This window comes from Thunnus albacares, chromosome 11, assembly GCF_914725855.1.
Source record: "Thunnus albacares chromosome 11, fThuAlb1.1, whole genome shotgun sequence".
NCBI lineage: Eukaryota > Metazoa > Chordata > Actinopteri > Scombriformes > Scombridae > Thunnus > Thunnus albacares.
In genome coordinates, this window is record NC_058116.1 from 13,995,267 (window position 1) to 14,014,337 (window position 19,071).

The 19,071-nt window shown below is 37.4% G+C and overlaps 2 protein-coding genes across 3 annotated transcripts in view; one reads left to right on the plus strand and one right to left on the minus strand.

Moving 5' to 3' along the window:
• On the plus strand, positions 1-14,169 carry cog3 (component of oligomeric golgi complex 3). Its single transcript, XM_044366019.1, has 23 exons — positions 1-265; positions 527-673; positions 765-826; positions 2,141-2,306; positions 2,815-2,889; positions 3,379-3,471; positions 4,527-4,652; positions 4,778-4,858; positions 4,981-5,024; positions 5,677-5,803; positions 6,472-6,563; positions 6,866-7,005; positions 7,796-7,956; positions 8,701-8,809; positions 8,916-9,034; positions 9,134-9,223; positions 9,859-9,979; positions 10,276-10,364; positions 10,488-10,622; positions 11,038-11,113; positions 11,243-11,370; positions 12,906-13,004; positions 13,161-14,169. The coding sequence occupies exons 1-23, from the start codon at positions 98-100 to the stop codon at positions 13,188-13,190; spliced, it is 2,478 nt and encodes an 825-aa protein (XP_044221954.1). The 5' UTR covers positions 1-97; the 3' UTR covers positions 13,191-14,169.
• LOC122992266 (glutamate-rich protein 6-like) overlaps positions 14,054-19,071 on the minus strand; it is a 14,211-nt gene continuing 9,193 nt past the window's right edge. Inside the window, exons 3-12 of one of the 2 annotated variants that reach the window (XM_044366020.1) lie at positions 18,918-19,048; positions 18,382-18,510; positions 17,952-18,089; positions 15,983-16,095; positions 15,824-15,876; positions 15,554-15,687; positions 15,388-15,467; positions 15,143-15,298; positions 14,733-14,961; positions 14,054-14,622 (exon numbers count right to left, since the gene is read on the minus strand). In XM_044366020.1, the coding sequence (XP_044221955.1) occupies positions 14,395-14,622; positions 14,733-14,961; positions 15,143-15,298; positions 15,388-15,467; positions 15,554-15,687; positions 15,824-15,876; positions 15,983-16,095; positions 17,952-18,089; positions 18,382-18,510; positions 18,918-19,048 (1,391 nt within the window). In that variant the 3' untranslated portion in view covers positions 14,054-14,394. Of the gene's footprint in view, positions 14,623-14,732; positions 14,962-15,142; positions 15,299-15,387; positions 15,468-15,553; positions 15,688-15,823; positions 15,877-15,982; positions 16,096-17,951; positions 18,090-18,381; positions 18,511-18,667; positions 18,884-18,917; positions 19,049-19,071 lie in introns of those variants that run through there. The other variant, XM_044366022.1, reaches the window with a different exon arrangement.

A 19,071-nucleotide genomic window follows, 5' to 3' on the forward strand; every position in this document is an offset into this window, starting at 1 on the left:
CAAACCCCGCCCCCGCTCCCGGAACAGGAAGTATGGAGTGCCACTGCTGCTCCTGCTGACCTGCTGACGTTGGTGCTGCTGTCTGTCCAGAGTGACGATGGCGTCCACAGATCAGTCCCTCCTGGATCTAACAGATAAAGAAACCCGGGAGAAACTGTCATTATGGGATCGCCGCACCGATGCCATGGCTCCCCTCACGGAGAAACAAACGGACTCTGTGCTGGAGATCCGAACCGCCGCTGAAACGCTCTCTGTCCCGTCAGAGGTAAGATGTGAGACAGCTAAACAGCTAAACAGCTAACAGTATTGCTAACTGACTTTATAACGCCAGCCAGGAGAACTAAACCCACAAGCCACCTGTGTCTGAACACTTCCCTGCTATGTAAACAGGATATTAAAGTTGATATATCACTGAATGCTAGTTTGTATGCTAAGTAACTTGCACTCCGCCACGTCAGGCATCCAGACAGCTTCGTACGAAGGCTAGCCTGTGTACAAACAGCCCTGACTGTTTTGTTTTTCGCAGCTACCCATCGAGGACCTGTGCAGCCTCTCTTCTCGGTCCCTGCAGTCTCCTTTCACAGCGACTGTGCCCGCCTCAACAGAAGACGTCCTGCTCAAGGGTTTCCAGATGCTTGACATGGACAGTGACAGGATAGAAACCGCACAGCAGGTGACCTTACAGGCGCTGTATCCAGTCACACATACTGCTCCACAATAATATGCATGGTTGTAATGTAATGTGATGCCAATTTGTGTTGCAGTTTTTTGCCTGGTTTGCCAAGTTACAGGCAAACATGGACCAGGACGAGAGCGCAAAATACAGGTGCATTAATGTTAAAAGTGATTCAGACTAGAGATGCACCGATACTAATATCAGTCCAATACTGACTCAAATAGCTGGATCGTGTACTGGTGACAATGGCCGATCTGATATTGATGTGGATACCATTACTTTAATATATAACAATTCAGTAAAATTATGTCCATGCATTTATTTATTACATTTTGATTAACAAAGTTGGGAAAGCAATGTTTAAGTCAAGCCTGATTTTGTCTTACACATAAAATAATGATCCCTGTCTCTCTTATTAATTGAACACTGGTATTGAGTCGGTACTTGGTATCGGCTGATACTCAGATCCCAGATATTGGTATCGGTATCAGGGCTGAAAAAGTGGGATCGGTGCATCCGTAATTCACAATAGATTGTAGTGTCATACTGTGGGCATTGGTTTAGGGCTGCAACTAATGATTGTTTTCATTATTGATTAATCTCACGATTATTTTCCCGGTTAATCGATTAGCTGTTTGGTCTAAAAAATGTGAGATTTCCTCAAAGCCCAAGGTGACGTCCTCAAATGTCTTGTTTTGTCCTGACTTACAGTCCAGAACTCAAAGATATTCAGTTTATCATCAGAGAAACCAGAAATTATTCATATTTGAGAAACTGGAACCAGAGAATTTTCTTTTTCTTCAAGAATGACTCCAAACGATTAATCGATTATCAAAATAGCTGGAGTTTAATTTAATAGTTGGCAACTAATCGATTAATCGACCAATCGTTGCAGCTCTACATTGGTTAGATGCTTGTTTAGAGGAGCTTTAGAGAAAGGTTTCTTGAGAAGGTAAATCAGTAAAAATCCACTTAGGAAAGAAAAGAGAATTTTATTTATATATCATAGCAACACATAATTACCAGTAAACTCAATATGGGTTACATTAAAATGCACTTGCAAAGACCTTCCTACTCAAATATGGAAAATAACCCTCATCAGCCCCACAGACATAAACCATAGACACACACACAGCACTCATCATAAGCCTGTGAAAATAGAAATGTGAGAATTTTGAGTTTACTTTTGTATGTGGGCACAGTTATGACAGATCATCAGACAGTTCATTCAACAGAGTAGGAGTAAAATAAAGGCTTCTGGCAGAAATTTGCTGCAGCGCTGCTCTGTTTGGGTAAAACTTTCCTTCTTATCTCCTAGCAACACCCCAATAAGTGATGTTACAGCAGGTATTTTGCCTTTGACATCTGGTGGAACACATCAGCTGTGACATTACTGTTGCGGGTTCAGCCTTCACTGCATTGTCCGTCTTTAGGTAAACAAACAGATGTCTACTTTCCCTTCAGGAAAACCAGAGATGATCTAAACTGTTACCAGGAGCAATGCGATGCTATTCTGAAAGATGTCAGTGCAGCTCTGGAGCAGTTGGACTCCCTCCAGAAACAGTACCTGTTTGTGTCCAATAAGACAGGCACATTACATGAGGCCTGTGAACAACTTCTAAAAGAACAGGTAAGTTGCACACTCTCCTATCAACTGTAAACCAAAGCTTTATTGACATGACAACCCGATTTGAATGTATTTTTCTTACAGTCCAGAACAGACTGATTAGTATTTACGAACATGAGCCTCCATCTCAAACCTTGAAACGTACGATTTTGACTTAACTGTGTAAAAACAACTGTAGAAACATCCAAAGGGGCCACTGAGGACGAAATACTTTACACTCTATCTAGATTAGAACAGCATGACATGGTTAAAACCTGAATATAAAAACACTAGCAAGCACTCTGAAGGTCAAAAAATCTGTCTGCTGCTCATTCCCTCTGTGATATATTTAATACCTTCTCGACTCTGCGGTTTTCATTCTTCTGTTGTTTCTTGTTTTTTTTTTTCCAACTCCTGCAAATAGATGTTCATGTTCGTAAATATATGTAGATTGGACCAGGAACTTGAGCTGAAATTACACTGTCACGCTGTATTGTGTCAACTGTGCTTTGTTGTTTTTCTCTCTTTGCAGGCAGAGCTTGTTGACCTGGCAGAGAGCATACAACAGAAACTGTCATATTTTAATGAGTTAGAAAACATAAACACGGTAAGCTGGGTTTCTTGTTTGTCCGTCATCTTGAAACATTTGACGACAAAATTTGCGTGCATTGGAAATTAATTGAATATTTATTATCATTAAGGATCGTCAGTTATGTTTCCAGATTGAAAATCTTATTAAAAAAAACAAAAACTTGGATGTTAATTATATTTCCTTCTCTCTAAAGAGCTTTATGAGCGTGTACTCCAACTCCAACAATGTAGTCCAACTTTATTGTCTTTTTCATCACTATCTACTGTTTCTTTCCCTGAATAAGACATGAGATTTTGTCTCACCTGATCCACAAAACTTTTAATCATATTAACTTATATAAATATAATAAGTAAAAGTTGTAAATCAGTCTGGCGTCAAATTAAAAGCAACACATTTCTAGCAGTGCAAACTTTGCCAAATGAAAAGAAAAAGAGCTGGAAGATTATAATGAATTTGTTTACATTAGCAAAAACTTCACACTTGGCTTTCTCTCTGTCTTCACAGAAACTGAACTCGCCGACCTTGTCTGTAAATAGTGAAGGTTTTATTCCGATGCTGTCTAAATTGGATGACTGCATTGAATATGTTTCTTCGCATGTAAGTAGCTTTCACTCTAATCAGTATCTCAGTTCTTTTTGTGCAGATCTCATCTTACCTTTTAAACTAATGAATGAAAAAAGTAACTAAGCACTAGATAATGTTTTAGGTAGTAAAAGTGTTTGAATACCTTCTATGTAATGAAGCTTGTTCATGACCCCCACTCACCCCCTTACATCAGTCTGGCATTAAATGAATACTGTTTGATGTTATACAGTTTTGTTTTACAATTGGTTACACATTTCTCTATAATGAGATCACTTTTTCGAAACTCTTGCCACAGCTCTCTTTACCAACATGCAGCTCATCACAAATATTCAAAATGCACTAATCCAACAAAAACAACGATACACATCTCAGAATCAACTCGTACCATAACTCTAATGACACTGACATTTGTCTCTCATGACACAAAGACCACAACCACTTGCATTACCATATGTATCAATATTGTGTTTGAAGAAGCTTTTTTAAAATTTTATTTATTTATTTATTTATTTATTTATTGAATAAATGTAGATTTCATTACAAAAAAGGTACCTCTTTACTGCATGGATTGTGTTATCTTACGGTATTACAGAAATGAATCAGAAATTCTGCTTTATACTTTACTAGGCTTTTTTTTTCTAAAGTAAAGTTATTCCAGGACTACAAAACAAAACAAACTTTCCACTTCCACAAGGAAAATAATTGTTTTTTTTGTTTGTTTTTAGATATAGCAAATTGCAGTCTTATTTACAGTGTTTTTTTGTTATGTTAGGTTTTGAACGTAATTTTAGCAGTTTTTAAAGTAGGATGTAAACATGCAAAGTGGACTGTAAATGAGTTTGAGTGAGAAAACAATTCATGAGATTTGTCATGAAGTCCACAATGACTGTTGCTGACTGTGAAAAGTTCAGAAGTGATTTCAGCATTGAGAAATGTGTGTAATCAAAAACCTGTAATTGCAGAACTGTGCTAATACCTGTAGTGTGATCTATAGATAGGATTATATATTGTATGTGACCACTATGAAAGATGTCTAACACTTTTTTTTAAATCTCTATCATTTGCAGCCCAATTTCAAAGACTATCCAGTTTATCTGGCCAAGTTTAAACAATGTCTTTCCAAAGCTATGCACTTCATGAAGATCCACATCGTAAACACTATACAAAATCTTACAAGCCAGTTAACAAAAAGGGTAAGAAAAAGACACAAATCCTCCACAACAGTCAAGAACAACAGTATGTACGGAGGCATACAATAGATAGTTGTATGCGCCTAATCCAATATAGTACTTGAGTCTATTTTTTTTTGTTTCCTCAGGATCCAATGGGTTTGACCAATGCAGACAATGCCTTTACACTTTACTACGTTAAGTTTAGAGCAGTTGCACCGAAAGTTAGAGTGAGTATAATGTGTTTTTCTTTGTTTTTTTTTGTTACCCACAGAATACGCATAGAGAATTCTCTGTAATAAAATGACAGATAAGCATAGGGTACACTGACATTTTTTTTTTTCTCTTTCAGTCACTGATTGAACAGATTGAACAGCGAGCAGAGAAGATTCCAGAGTGAGTGTTGCTATTTGTCCAGAATAAAGAAGCAACCTACTGTGTGTGTGTATATATATGTGTATATATATGTGTGTATATATATATATATATATATATATATTTATATGTATATGTATATTTATATGTATATTTATATATATATATATATATATATATATATATATATATATATATATATATATATATATATATATATATATATATATATATATATATATATATATATATATATACATGTATATATATACATGTATATATATACATGTATATATATATGTATATGTATATATGTATATGTATATATATATGTATATATATATATATATATATATATATATATATATATATGTGTGTATATATATATATATGTGTATATATATATATATGTATATATATGTATATGTATATATATATATATATATATATATATATATATATATATATATATATATATATGTGTGTGTGTGTGTGTGTATATATATGTATATATGTATATATATATATATATATATATATATATATATATATATATATATATATATATATATATATATATATATATATATATATATATATATATATATATATATGTTTTCTCTACAGTTTCTGCGCTACATTAACTAATCCCTCCTTCTATTGATATGAGCAGGTACAGTCAACTCTTAGATGAAATCCACCAGTGCTACCTTGACCAGAGAGAGCAGCTCCTCAGTCCCAGCATCACATCCACCATTACTGAGCTGACCAACCAAAACAGCAAAGACCACTGTGCTCTGGTAAGGCATGACTAGTTCAAAGCAGAGTTGCCCTTTGGATATAGTCAGATGACATTTGAGCTTGCAGAGAATGCACAGTATGGACTCTAGGATATTTTCTGGAGTATTTGTTACAGACACTAAGCCGTGCTCATGATAGATGAGTATAACCTGAGATTGTGTGCAGCAGGCATCCAAATCCCATTCCTGTTTTGTTCACCATTGAATTGCTGTGCAGAGCATTGACGTTGTTTATATACACTCAGTCATACCTCATCTATAAAGCTATTGTGTTCCTGCAGTGCAACTGTTTAAAAGTTCAACATATTAATAGTGAAGTATTTTCATTTTAATGTGAGATTTCAGCCAGAACTGATTCAATTTCAGCACCAGGACAGACTGCGTATTTTAATGTTGTTCCGGCAATTAAAAACACCACTCACTAATTGGCTTGATGGGGATTCAGTAATTAAAGGTCATTTCATGCAATGAGACGTCATAACAGCCACATCACCTGTCCAAGGTTTTTTTTTTTTTATTTTTTAATGAAAGGTTATACATCTTGTTAAGGATGGCTGTAATGGGGGGACCTGCATCATTTATTGGGAAGGATGTGTTTCCTTGTTTGAAGGTGTGCCAGAGTGTTTTATAGATACTGCAGCGGGTGATCATTATGTGTATTTATGCAGGTCCGCAGTGGCTGTGCCTTTATGGTTCACGTGTGCCAGGATGAACACCAGCTATACAATGAGTTCTTCTCGAAACCTACACCCAAACTAGAGTGAGTAGCACCCACCTCGCTGGCATCAAGAGTCACCTTTTAGCCCACACACAGGCACAATGTGTTTGTTTAAGGCGTGACTCGAGCCTGTTTCTGTCGCACTAGGTTACACTTATGTACTTAGGATATGTTTAGTGTTTGAAATACCAGTTTATGCACCATGGGTAAACGCATTGCATGACCATCTAAAAGCAAAAAAAAGTTATATGATGCAAATTAATTTTTAGCCATTACTGTGTCCCATATCACTTGAGAAAGCCACATAAATGACCTTAACTTTAACAATGTTTAATCTCTGACAGTGAGCTGTTAGAGAAGTTATGTTTGTCGCTGTACGATGTCCTCCGGCCTCTTATCATCCACATCATCCACCTGGAAACTCTGTCTGAGCTCTGCGGTATTCTCAAGAATGAGATGCTAGAAGACCACGTTCATAACAACGGTAGGTTAGAGCTTTTGTTCTCCTCAAAGTTTCTCAAATGTCACATAGGGTGTTTGAAATTGTGTTATCAAAATGCAGGTGATGCAGTACAATGAAAAGGTTTGGACACTCGTTGACTTAATGACAGTTTGTTGTTCTCCAAAATTGTCTTTCAGTTGAAATTATTTGAACTTCTTTTGGCTTGTTTTGTGTATCACTAAAGAAAAAAGAAAAATATACTTTTCAAAAATGAATGAGCTGCAAATAAATGAAAAATAAGGCACTCACAAATATCCACTTGCATCATCAGGGCTTATTTTTATCAGTGAGAAATGTTTCGTCTGATTGTAACCACAGGTCTTGAGCACTCATTTAATTTTTGGCTAACAAAAAAAACTGTAGAGGTTCACTGATTAATTTCATTGGATTCAGGTCCTCCAGATTTAACGTTGCTCATCCAGAATTACAAAGGGGTGCTAGTCCAATTTAGTGGGTTGGTATCTGAGAGTAGAAACTCCAGAGAAAGCATGTACTTTTGGAAAAACAAAAGGAATATAATATTTTTTCTTTAAAACATGAAGTCTTTTCATGCTACAGTACCCTGCTTTTTGGTTCTCATTCACCAGTTCTGATATTCACATCATGACCGTACCATATCCAACATCACTCTACATCAAGCATATACCTCAGACTCGAAAGGATTTGTGTCTGTTCACATCAAAATGGACTAGAAAGGAAAGGTTGTTGTGATTTTAGAATTGGTCGAACTGTAAACTGACCTGTGTGTGTGTGTGTGTGTGCCTTTATGTAGCTTCTCAGTTGGGGGCCTTTGATGCGGTAGTGAAGCAGATGCTGGAGGATGTTCAGGAGAGGCTGGTCTACAGGACTCACATTTACATCCAGACTGATATTACAGGCTATAACCCAGCTCCAGGGGATCTGGCTTATCCTGAAAAACTGGAGATGATGGAGGTAAATAGTTTTAATATCCTCAGAAAGAAAACATCCACCAATTGTAACCAGTTGGCTTCTACTCAGCCAGCTTTTACACAACATGTAAAATGTCAAAAATAATGAAAAATGCCCATCACATGTTCCCAGAGCCAAAGGTAATGTTTTCAAAATGCTTGTAATGTCTGACAATAGGAGCAAATCCTCACATTGGAGAAGCCAGAAACTGAATGTTTGGCTTTTTTGCTTGACAAATGACATAATAATTTATCAAAAACGTATCATCTCAGCAATAAATGCAATCACTTGAAATCGATTGTATCTAAAATTGTTGTTCGTCTTATTAATGTGGCAAAAGGAATCTCAAAAAGTGCTATGGTGTTATCCAAAGTGAAGCAAGTCTTTATGTATTAAGTTGAATAATGTAACTTCAAGGTTGCAGAAGGACTTTGGGCTTGTGAATGTCTGCACTTGTAGTTAAATATGCCTTTGAGTCTTAACTAATGTTCAAGAGCCCTTTAAATGTGTTGCTTGTACACTATTTTCTCAATGTCAAGAGCAAGTGTGTGCTCTGATATTTCTTTGTATATTATTGTCATTCTTTCTGTCTTCAGACTTGTTTTGCGAGTTGATTTTTCTTTTATGTTAATTTAACCTTCAAGAACCTGGAGACCTCCCATTAGAGCAAATATGAGAGTCTTTCCATTATGTGTCACTTTATATCTTCTAGCTCTTGACTGTTTTTGTTGTTCTTGACATCAATAGAGAATCGCTCAGAGCTTGAAGGAAGAGCAAATGAAGCAGATGTCACAAGAATCCACGTTTTCTGATGTTCAGCTTGAGGATCCTGATGGCAGAAGAAATAGTAATGCTGGTCCGTGTCTCCGGGTTTTTGATACTTGCTTTTTTTCTTTTTTACAACTTTCGGTGTTATTGTCATTTGCCTGATGGCTCTTTACCCATTTTTACGATGAATACAGGGAATGTAGAAGCATCACGCCTACAGACCTCCATCTCTCCTGCTGATCTGCACGGCATGTGGTACCCTACTGTCAGACGAACGCTGGTTTGTCTGTCCAAGCTTTACAGATGTATAGATGTGAGTCCTCAGTTCCTATTAGTTGCTAATATACTGATGTATCGTTTTCACATACTTTTGTATTTATGTTTCCTGTGTTGCTTATTGTGTCTTCTCCAGAGAGCAGTCTTCCAGGGTTTATCTCAAGAAGCCTTATCTGCCTGCATCCAGTCGCTTCTTAAAGCCTCTGATATCATCCTTAAAAACAAGGTCGGCACACATGGTTGAGAGTAGAGCATGGTTTTTGTATTTTTACTGAACTTTTCTCTTTTATTATTATAAAAATAGCTGGAAATATGCCTTTTGTTTGACATAGTAAACAAGATCACTTCCCTTTTTTAATTAAAATGTGTTCTCTTTCATTTAAATTCCTTCAGGCAACAGATTGTTTAACGAAAGCAGCTGGGATGTCATTTAAAAGTTTATTTTAATGGGTGCTTTATTATGCTCTACAAAGCGTTCAGCAGACCATCCTTTATTTATTCTCACACCTTCAAATTTGCTGTCAATATCAGCGGTAACTGGCCCGTTTCAACCTCGCGCTTCAAATTAATGCAGCAACATCAATCTCAGAGGACGTGTTTCCTCCCCGTGTTGATGATGTCTTTTTCCAATGTTTTAGTCACTAGCTGAGCGATAAATGGTTTCAGCTTCCTTTTTTTTGTCACAGTAATGTGTCCCTTTCCAGCTATGGTTAATCAGGAGTTATTAATTAGACATATTCCCTTATCGCCTCTAAGCCTGCGCTTTTTATGTTCTCTGTAGCTCGGATAGTCAGCAGATGCCCTTTTGTGTTGGCAGCCTGCAGTGTGGATTTTAACAGTGTGCTATCATTTTTTCTGTAGACGCAAATAGATGGGCAACTTTTCCTGATCAAGCACCTGCTAATAATGCGTGAACAGATTGCTCCATTTCACACCGACTTTGCCATCAAGGAAATCTCACTAGACCTGAAGAAAACTCGGGGTAAGATAATTAAAGGTGGAGGGAACATTGATGTTCAGCTCCATAAAGCCAGTCATTACATTCTCATGCTCATTAAGCAACTTGTGCCTATCGCATGCACCGGTGGCAACAATTAATGTGGAAATTACAGTGTAATCCAACACCATAATGTACATTAACCGATGGCTCACAGGGCAGATTCGCTCATCCTATCACCCTTATCTCATTCAAGGTCATGTTAAATTTGTAGCACTAGAGGGCACTCTAATTCTACAACCCAGCTCAGATTTAATCTCTTTGTATTTTTTTTTGTCAAGACGCTGCCTTCAAAATCCTGAACCCTAAGGCTGTTCCCAAATTCTTCCGACTCAACAGTCACAACGCCATACTTGAATTCCTTTTGGAGGTAGTGTTTTTATTTTTTTCCTTTTTTTATTAAAACATACCATACACTTTATACACTTTGATAGCTCCTGCCAAGGGAACTGCCACTTGATAGTACTAAACCCTTTTTCTCTGTGGCCCCTAGGGAACACCAGAGATAAAGGAGCACTACATCGACTCTAAGAAGGATGTGGACCGACACCTGAAGTTCAGCTGTGAGCAGTTTATTCAGCAGCAGACTCAGATCTTTGTTGGGAACCTTGAGGAGTTTCTGACCAAGGTAACTGCTGAAGTGAATGCCGACTTTAGCCTCAGGCAACGACAGCACATTCTGACCTTCAGTTTTTCAGCTTTTACCTTTTAAAACCTTTAAGAAAAAAATAATTTGCGTATTCACTGATCACTGAAGGTCTGACAACTGTAGATAAAATGACTATTTTTCGACTAGGATATCTAATTCTGCTGCTAGTTTTTTATGGATGTGTTGATATCCTATTGTCTTCTGAATTCTTTCAATGCAGTAATTCTGTTTCAATAGTCATCCATTTTTTATCCAAAACAACTACTTATCTAATACAAGACTGAATTGAATTGACTAGATGGCTGGGTTCTTGTGCTTGTCTGCATGACTCACAGTACCACAAATTAAGTCATTATGAATTGTCTTGTTTTGTTTTGACTGTGTCTGCACTCAGGTTGCAGCTCTTAAAACCATGGCCATCCAGGGGGGTCCCACATACAGTCTGTCTCAGCAACCTTGGGCACAACCAGGTAGGTTTTATCTCAGGAAAGGCCACTGGCATCAAACTGCAATTCATCAAAACTTGTATAGCGCATGCTCGAGGGCATGTCAATGTTTTTGTTTTTTTTTCTTAGTACTTTTTTTTTCCCTCCTTTCAGCAAAGATCAACGATATAGTGATGGCAACCTACCGGGTGATGAAGAGCAAGCTGCCAAGCACTTTACAGAGCATGTCCTTGTACTTGGCCAATAGAGACACAGAGTTCATCCTTTTCAAGCCTGTCCGGGTGGGTGGCAGAAACACTAGGGTGTAGCATGTACTGCATGAATCATTTTCTTTTTAACTCATTGTTGAAGCTCAAAGAATCTTTTTATATGGCATTAACAAAGCTGGGATTGCATAATATAATGTAATATACATGTGTATTCACATGAAGAGCTGAACTCATAGGTAGGAAAGCATTTATTGTTTTTTCTTTATTCCTCAGTCACTGTGGTAAAAGACCAATGAGTTTGGGAGACAAAAAGGATTTAAATCCTATGTTTTGAATATTGGTCTTGAGGTGACCCTTTTTGTTTAAAGCAGCCATATTATACCCCTTTTACACAAGTTGACACAGTTCCCTGGGGTCTTTAATAAAATGTGTCTGACATGCATTGGTCAAAATACCACAAGGATCAAGCACCACAGTAGCCTTCTCATCCTGTCTAAACAGCCCTGTTTAGAACAGCTGGTTTGAGTGCCTGTCAGGCCCACCTCACCCCTCTCTTCCGTAGGGTGTGTTGGCTACTATGGCAACTGTTGAGCATGAACCCTGGAGCAACATGGCTGCCAGAGAAAACATAGCAGTGCAGCAGACACACAAAATACCTTGTGTTATTTGCGTGAGTTTGACAGCAGAATAATTTGTGTTTATTCGCCCCAAACAGCCAGCAAGCAACAGCAGACAGCTAGTCCTCAACCAGCGCCGAGATGTTACTGAAGCTCAGCCTGAATGAACCCAAAATTAACTTAGATTTTGCCGTGATTTAATTGCAAAAAACAGATTAAATAGATGCTGAAATAACTACATCATGATGCCGATTAGTAAAAAGTCTGAATTCATGCTGTCAGGTCTGTCTGCAAGATGACAAGCAAATAACTTTTAAAATGCTTGTTTTCTGAATGGAGTTCAGATTGATCAGAGCTATGCTAACATTGTAGCTGCTCCATCCACACTCAAAACCAACATTACAAGGTGCTTCACATAAAGCAAACAAAAACAACAAGGCAAAATCACAGACATCAGAGAGAAAAGTAATAAACATAAAAATTATTGTTAGGCCAGTTGATAAAAATGAGTTTTAAGAGGAGATTTATAGAAGATGGTGAATTGGTATTGGTCATTCCAGAGCCATAGTCCCCTCTAGTCTTAATCTGGTTTTGGTACCAACCAGCAGGTTCTTATCTGAGGACCTCAGGCTGCATGTAGGTCAGTAAGGGTAGAGAAACTCTAAAATGCAATATGAAGCCTAGTCATGAAGAGCTTTTAAAATAATTAATAAAATCTTAAAATCAATTCAAAAACAAATGTAGTGACCAGTAACAAGAGTGGAGTGACATGATCTCTCTTCCTCGTTCTAGTTGAAAGCATAGCAGCTGCGTTCTATAGTAGTTGGAGCTTGTTAAGTGTTTTTAGGTTTACTGTTCATGAAGGTGACAAGTGAAGCTGAATGAGAGACAAACCAAATTCTGCAGTTGAAATGGAAAGAAGTTAGTTAGGAAAGGTAGGCCGGACTAATTTCCCCTCCAGCATTCAGTAACATGATGTCTTTTCCACAGAATAACATTCAGCAGGTATTCCAACGACTGCACACTTTGCTTCAGGAGGAATACAGTGGAGAAGACCTTCAAATCATTGCATGTCCATCTATGGAGCAGGTACAGTATTGTGACATCAGCAAAAAAAACATCAGCCAAAAGGCACTAGACATAGTTTCAATAATAGCAGTACTGTTGAGAGCAACTTCAGCAGAGAAATGTTAAATAAGCAGCTAAGTCATGGTGAGTACTCATTATTTTTTCTGTCTCTTTCAGATTAACCTGCTGCTGTCTGTGAATAAGTAATGCCCAAGTTCGACGTGGCGATGCTGGTGAACACCCCCCACCATAGCAATGTAATGTTGCAACTCCAGCTGTGACCAGGAGCTGTGAGATGGAGTAGGCAGGATGACCAGAGAGCGGCACCTGAGCTGCAATCTGAACTGAATGGTAACGGTAAAAAAAAGTCCTGCACAAGGCCAAAGATTTTGACTCAAACAGCTATGAGTTTGTCGAGCAATTCATAACAAACTGCGAAGTGGAGGTTATTTCTTTGGGTACTGGGTTTAATATTTTATTTGACTAAGACTGAAGATGGTGTTGTGATTAGGGTCATGTAGGAGTAATCCATCTGTACATGAGTGGATTTGTGATCACAGTTGCATCTCTCCTAACACCAATTTATTTTGAATAAAAAGAATTAGCACACTGTGTGAGGGTGGATGGTGGGGGGTTGAGGGTTAGCAGGGTGAATTATGCCTGAGTGTTCAGACAAGGACACTTTGGGTGTGCAAATAGAGGAACTAAAGGGTTGTTCATCAGCCAGGTAGCTAATGGCCAGTAAGGGGGCTTGCATCCAGATGCCCAGATTCCCTTGATGGTTTTGGAAGGATACGAGGAGAAAAATGCTGCAAGATATTTTATTCGCCTATTTTTAAAATGTAACAGTCTTTGTAAGGTTCATTAAAACTCTACGGTTGCCTGTGCTACGTGATGCTCAGGTCCAACATGTTTCCTTCTGTGATCATAGAAAAATCTATACAGCTGTTCTTTACATGTCAGATGTTTTCTTAAAGATTCTTCCATAGTCTTCTTGTGGATTTTGTTAACTAATTGCAAATATGTAAAAAAAAAAAAAAAGAAGAAATCTTATGTTTTATACTTTTTTCTTTTATACTTAGGTTGACAAAAACTAATATACTTTAACTCTGACATGATAATGGACCTTTGACATAGCAGTTTTGCACTGTATGAGAGAAACAACGTATGTTCCTAATGGTCCTCACAGAGTAACAAAGGTAACAGGAAACTGTAATTGTAACATTTGCTTTGGTGTTTCCCATGTAAAATGATGTGTACAGTTATATTATTTATGAACATTCTGATTAAAAAAAAAAAAAAAGTTAATGATCTTCTCTGGTTTTATTTCTTGTCATTTCGTTCAAAGTTAGTGAATACAATGAGTCGCTTCACACAAATGAGACACTCCTATTCAAGGACTTCAGTGGCTTTAGGGGGTCTTTTTGGCAGACCGTTGCTGCTTCATTGGCAGCCGCCGTCTTTCCATCTGTGAGATGAGGCTTTGCTGGGGCTTGACCTTCTGTTGACCTACAGTCTTTTGATAGGTGATGAGGGACTGGATGTTCTGGAGCAGGACATTGATCTCTGCACTCTTCTGCTGCAGATACCTCTGAAGCATGTCAGACCCTGGCAGTGTTAGACCTTTACCTTGATGCAGCTTCGAATGAAAGGATATAGAAAAGTAAAATCAATTATTTCATCTGCTCTTTGCATCTATTGTATTTCTGCTATTGCTACAAATGAATACTAACACTGCAAGCTACGTACTTTTAATTTTGCCCCTATATTAAACCGTACACTGCATCTGTCTGAAGTGAAAGTGAGGTAGATGTGCTCCTGGGACTGGATGCGGATGTTGAGATTAGGGCTCAGTGTCAGGCAGAGGGGCTGGCAGGGCGGAGCATGAACATGATGAGTATTGTCCAGCCAGCTCCAATTCTTCTTCAGAGCACCTGTGTCAGTGCAGTAGGTGCCTCCCCGTGGAGTCAGGTTCAACCTAATGAAGAGAAGCAGCTTGAGAACAGAGAGCCGCTCAGTGGTTTTATTGTCTCACCCAGACAGATTGTCATTCCTGTCTGTTGTCAATTAAACTTAAAATGTTTCTACAGACAACAGGCGATAATAAAATAGATTTTAATCACAGAAAAATATGCCAATATTATGTCAATCAATCATACCAAATACAGCCATTTTTATGATAACAGGTACCCTGACCCCCTGTCATGAAAACTGCCTGAATGCGAGGGTGAAGGTGTTTGTCTTCCAGGACCACATAGTACCAGTCAGCTGATTGTGCAGCAGACACAAGAATAGCAAGCCTTCCTGATGGGTAGCTTTTAAATATGATTAAGGTGAACATTGAAAAATGAAATATGTGATATCGTGTCAATAAAAGTACAGTTCAATTCACCTCAAAGGATACCATACCTGCCCAGTTCCATCAGGAAAAATCATGATAAATGTTTGACCACTGTTGTAGTGTTTGACAAGTGGTGTGTTCCTCTGTTGAGCCAAACACATTTCTTAATGAATGTAGGCTTCTATACTCTCATCTATAGTGAGCCTTGAATTTCAACACATGATAATACCTTTAGTGCAGCATGTTCTCCATTGAGAGAAACTGTGTTTTCAGAATCCATGATTTCTATTTCAGGGAATGAAATTTCGTCCTTAGCAGTCCCACCATCATCAGACAGTCGATAGTGTAGGGTGGCAGATTCCTCTTGTTTATGTCCAGCAATGTAATTAAAGGTGTCGTGACACCGATGAACAAAGGGGAAAGATAAGTCAGTTTAACCTGCAGGAGATCTGTGATAGATGCATAGGTTAATATAAACTGTGATGTCTCAGTGTGTAACCTGCTTTAGGGGTCTGATGGTATGAGCTCCTTTGAAATTCCAAACATTTCAGCCTGCAGTGTATTGTGGAAAATGTAGCATCAGAGGTTCAATGGCATATAATTGAATTTGAAAACCATCTAATGGTGGAAGTTAATAATGGACAAGAGCGATTCTGACCTTTGATCTCTCTCCATCACTGGATCCCAATCAGTCACGGTTTCTTTAGTGCTAACTGCCGCACCCTTCAGCCAAATGTCTGAGAACTCCCAAGCATCCTCACAGCAGAAAAACTGACACAAAGAAGAGAAAAAGACGAGTATGAATGTAAAAATGCTACAAAATCCAGAATCAATGTCCATTGATATAATTATCATACAATTGTTCAATTATTATTCATTCATATTAATGAATAGAACCATAATGTATGTTTTGGATTCACTGTCAGTTTTCTATTTTATGAGATGCAGAAAATTTAAAATATAAAATTTAAATATTGTACATTAAAGGACTCAGTTTCTCATACAAAGGGTGACATACTTTGAAAATAATGACAAAACATGAATTTCTTGCCAATCAGTTGAAGCATAACAAAGAAAACTCATTAATCACAACGATTAAAGACTGAGAAGGAAATTTATTGTACAACTCAGAAGACATAAACAGAACCCTCCATGATGTTTACCAAACACTATCATTCGGATAATGCATCACATACCTTGGACATCCACTCATTCCTTGACAGTGTTTGACTATCAAAACTAGCCATAGAATAAGCCAACCCATTAGACCACTTACAGCACTCTTCTCTATGCCAAATAACAAAGTTTAGACAGATGCTGTGTGGAATCTTTCAAACAATTTTGGCAACTAATTTCATTTCCTCCCTTATTTACCGGAATGGTCAGTGAAATACAATCATCAAGAAATTGTTCACACACACTCATTTCGGTTTTGCTCAACCCAATAATGACCCCACTCTCACTTCCAGACCCATAAGCTTAATTGATTGTGATCTAAAAATAATCAGCAAAGCATTAGCCAGAAGAATTTACTCGGTTATAAGCCTACTAATCCACTCAGACCACTCAGACCAAACAGGCTTCATAAAAGGCAGACAATCATCAAGTAAAATGCTCCAGTTATTCAGTCTAAGCAACATATCTCGAAGAAAGAGCCTAAAGAGCATCACTGCATCACACTGAAAAAACCTTGAAATTTGGTTTTGGAGAGTTTTTCATTTTCATTCAATGGACCAAAACTCGCTCCTGTTATAACAAATTGGTCATACTTAACAATGTTTCTCACTTAAACAAGGATGACAAGGATGTCCACTTTCCACATTATATTTTGCAATTTTAATTGCTGCTATTTGTTCAAGCAACAATTACAGGAATGCAAAAAACACTTTTATATGCAGATGACACAAAATCTTTTAATATGCAGATGACATTGTATTCTGACTATTCAATAAACTGCTGCTGGAGAAGCTAATGACCCCTCCCATAATATTATGGGACACTACCTAGCTCCCTTTGCTCCCTAGACTGTCTCACACTATTGATGGATCTTCATAATCTCCATTTCCTCTACTTGATTAATATACATGCAGATGTACTAATAATTAAGTCAAAAATGATACAGATTGTTGTTGTTACCACCACTATTACTACTACACATTTGTATGAATTTTTGTAATTTTTGTCTGGTATGTGTATATTATTATTATCATTTACTGGTTGTTATCTATCTATCTCCATCTATCTCAGCACTTAATTGTGTATTCTTGCATTTTTATTTATTGTTTCATTAATTGTTTCCTTTATCTCCTTATTTATTAATTCTTATTTAGTTTTTCCTTTTCATTTTTGTGATGGTGCACAATCACTCACACACACATCTGTGCATGTGCACAAAACAACATACTGAACTTACAATTTCTGGTAGTTGTTGTATGTCTTTCATCTGTCTTGTAATTTATTTATTTATCATGTCTGTTGTGTACCTTGGGTCTTTCTATGTGCTATATAAATAAATTTGACTTGACTTGACTTTGTTAACTTGTCTAATCGTTCTTTAAAAAAGGACAAAAAAGAGCCGACTACCGACTATATTAACTGCAAGGATTCATGTGAGCTCCCTCTCTCACCTCTTTTGGGTCAACACTGTTGGCTAACTGATCACTGGTCACAGGGGGTTCCTTCAGCTGCCGGCAGTACTCACAGCAAGTGTTCAACACAGTCTGCAACGACTCCTCTGATGAGTCTGATCCACTTGAGGCCGGGATCTGAAAACATAGTCGGAATAGACACTTACTGATTTTATTTTAATCATATTTTCTCTCTCAAGAAGGCCCTCTGTCACAAATATATCCAAATATTCCAGTTAATGAGGTTTTCAAAAACCATGTTGACAGTCTGGCATAATTTAAAACAAGCAGCAGAAGTGACAGGCAAGTTTTGATACAAGACAAACAGACTAATTGCATCTTTCATAAATTAATTCATATTTATGCTAGAAGAGAGGGAAAGGAGCAGTTTAAAAGTACCCCTCCCCCACCCCCCTACACCCCCTCATACCTTGTCCAGATTAGTTAAAGACTCCTCAGTTTCTCCTTGGCAGGCTAGGGGAGTTTCCATGATGAGTGAATCCAACACTTCATTATCTGGGGATATCTCCAACTCAGACTTCATGCTTTTAGGAATGCTCTAAGGAGAAAAAACAAAGACACTTCATAATTTAATAAATTCTTTGAGGTCTTTAACTTGTGCTTCATGAATAAATCAAAATCACAAAAAAAAAAAAAAAAAAAATTCAGTGTCTCTGGATATCATGTTATACTGTCTTTCACAAGATGAAACTTACACTGTGACAAGGAGAGACTGCAAAAGCTTATATTCAGTATTAATTTGGCCATAGTAAAATTATCTGTAAAACACAAAAAGACCTCATGTGGTAATTTCATATTCACCACTCACCAAAGTGCATTTAAATGGTAATTTGATTACATAAAAATTATACAGTCAAGTTCAATCCTAGTAAAAGATTTTACTTTATCAAGGATATCACAGCTGCAGTTGAGAGAGACAGGGGGGGTTCTACAAGAATACAGTACCTCATTCTGAGTTTGTTGTTGTAAACCATCTTGATGGTATTCACCCACACTTAACACACTCATCTGCTCAGATGTCAACACCAAATTCTTCTGAGGAGCTTTTGATGTTTCTTGGTTTGGGTATTTATAATCTGCAAATGCAAAAAGAATTATT

Coding starts and splice junctions, on each gene's coding strand:
- cog3 (XM_044366019.1), top strand. CDS start 98: ATGGCGTCCACAGATCAGTCCCTCCTGGATCTAACAGATAAAGAAACC. Junction 4,653..4,777: donor CAAGCCAGTTAACAAAAAGG/GTAAGAAAAAGA, acceptor TTGTTTCCTCAG/GATCCAATGGGTTTGACCAA. Junction 5,804..6,471: donor GCAAAGACCACTGTGCTCTG/GTAAGGCATGAC, acceptor GTATTTATGCAG/GTCCGCAGTGGCTGTGCCTT.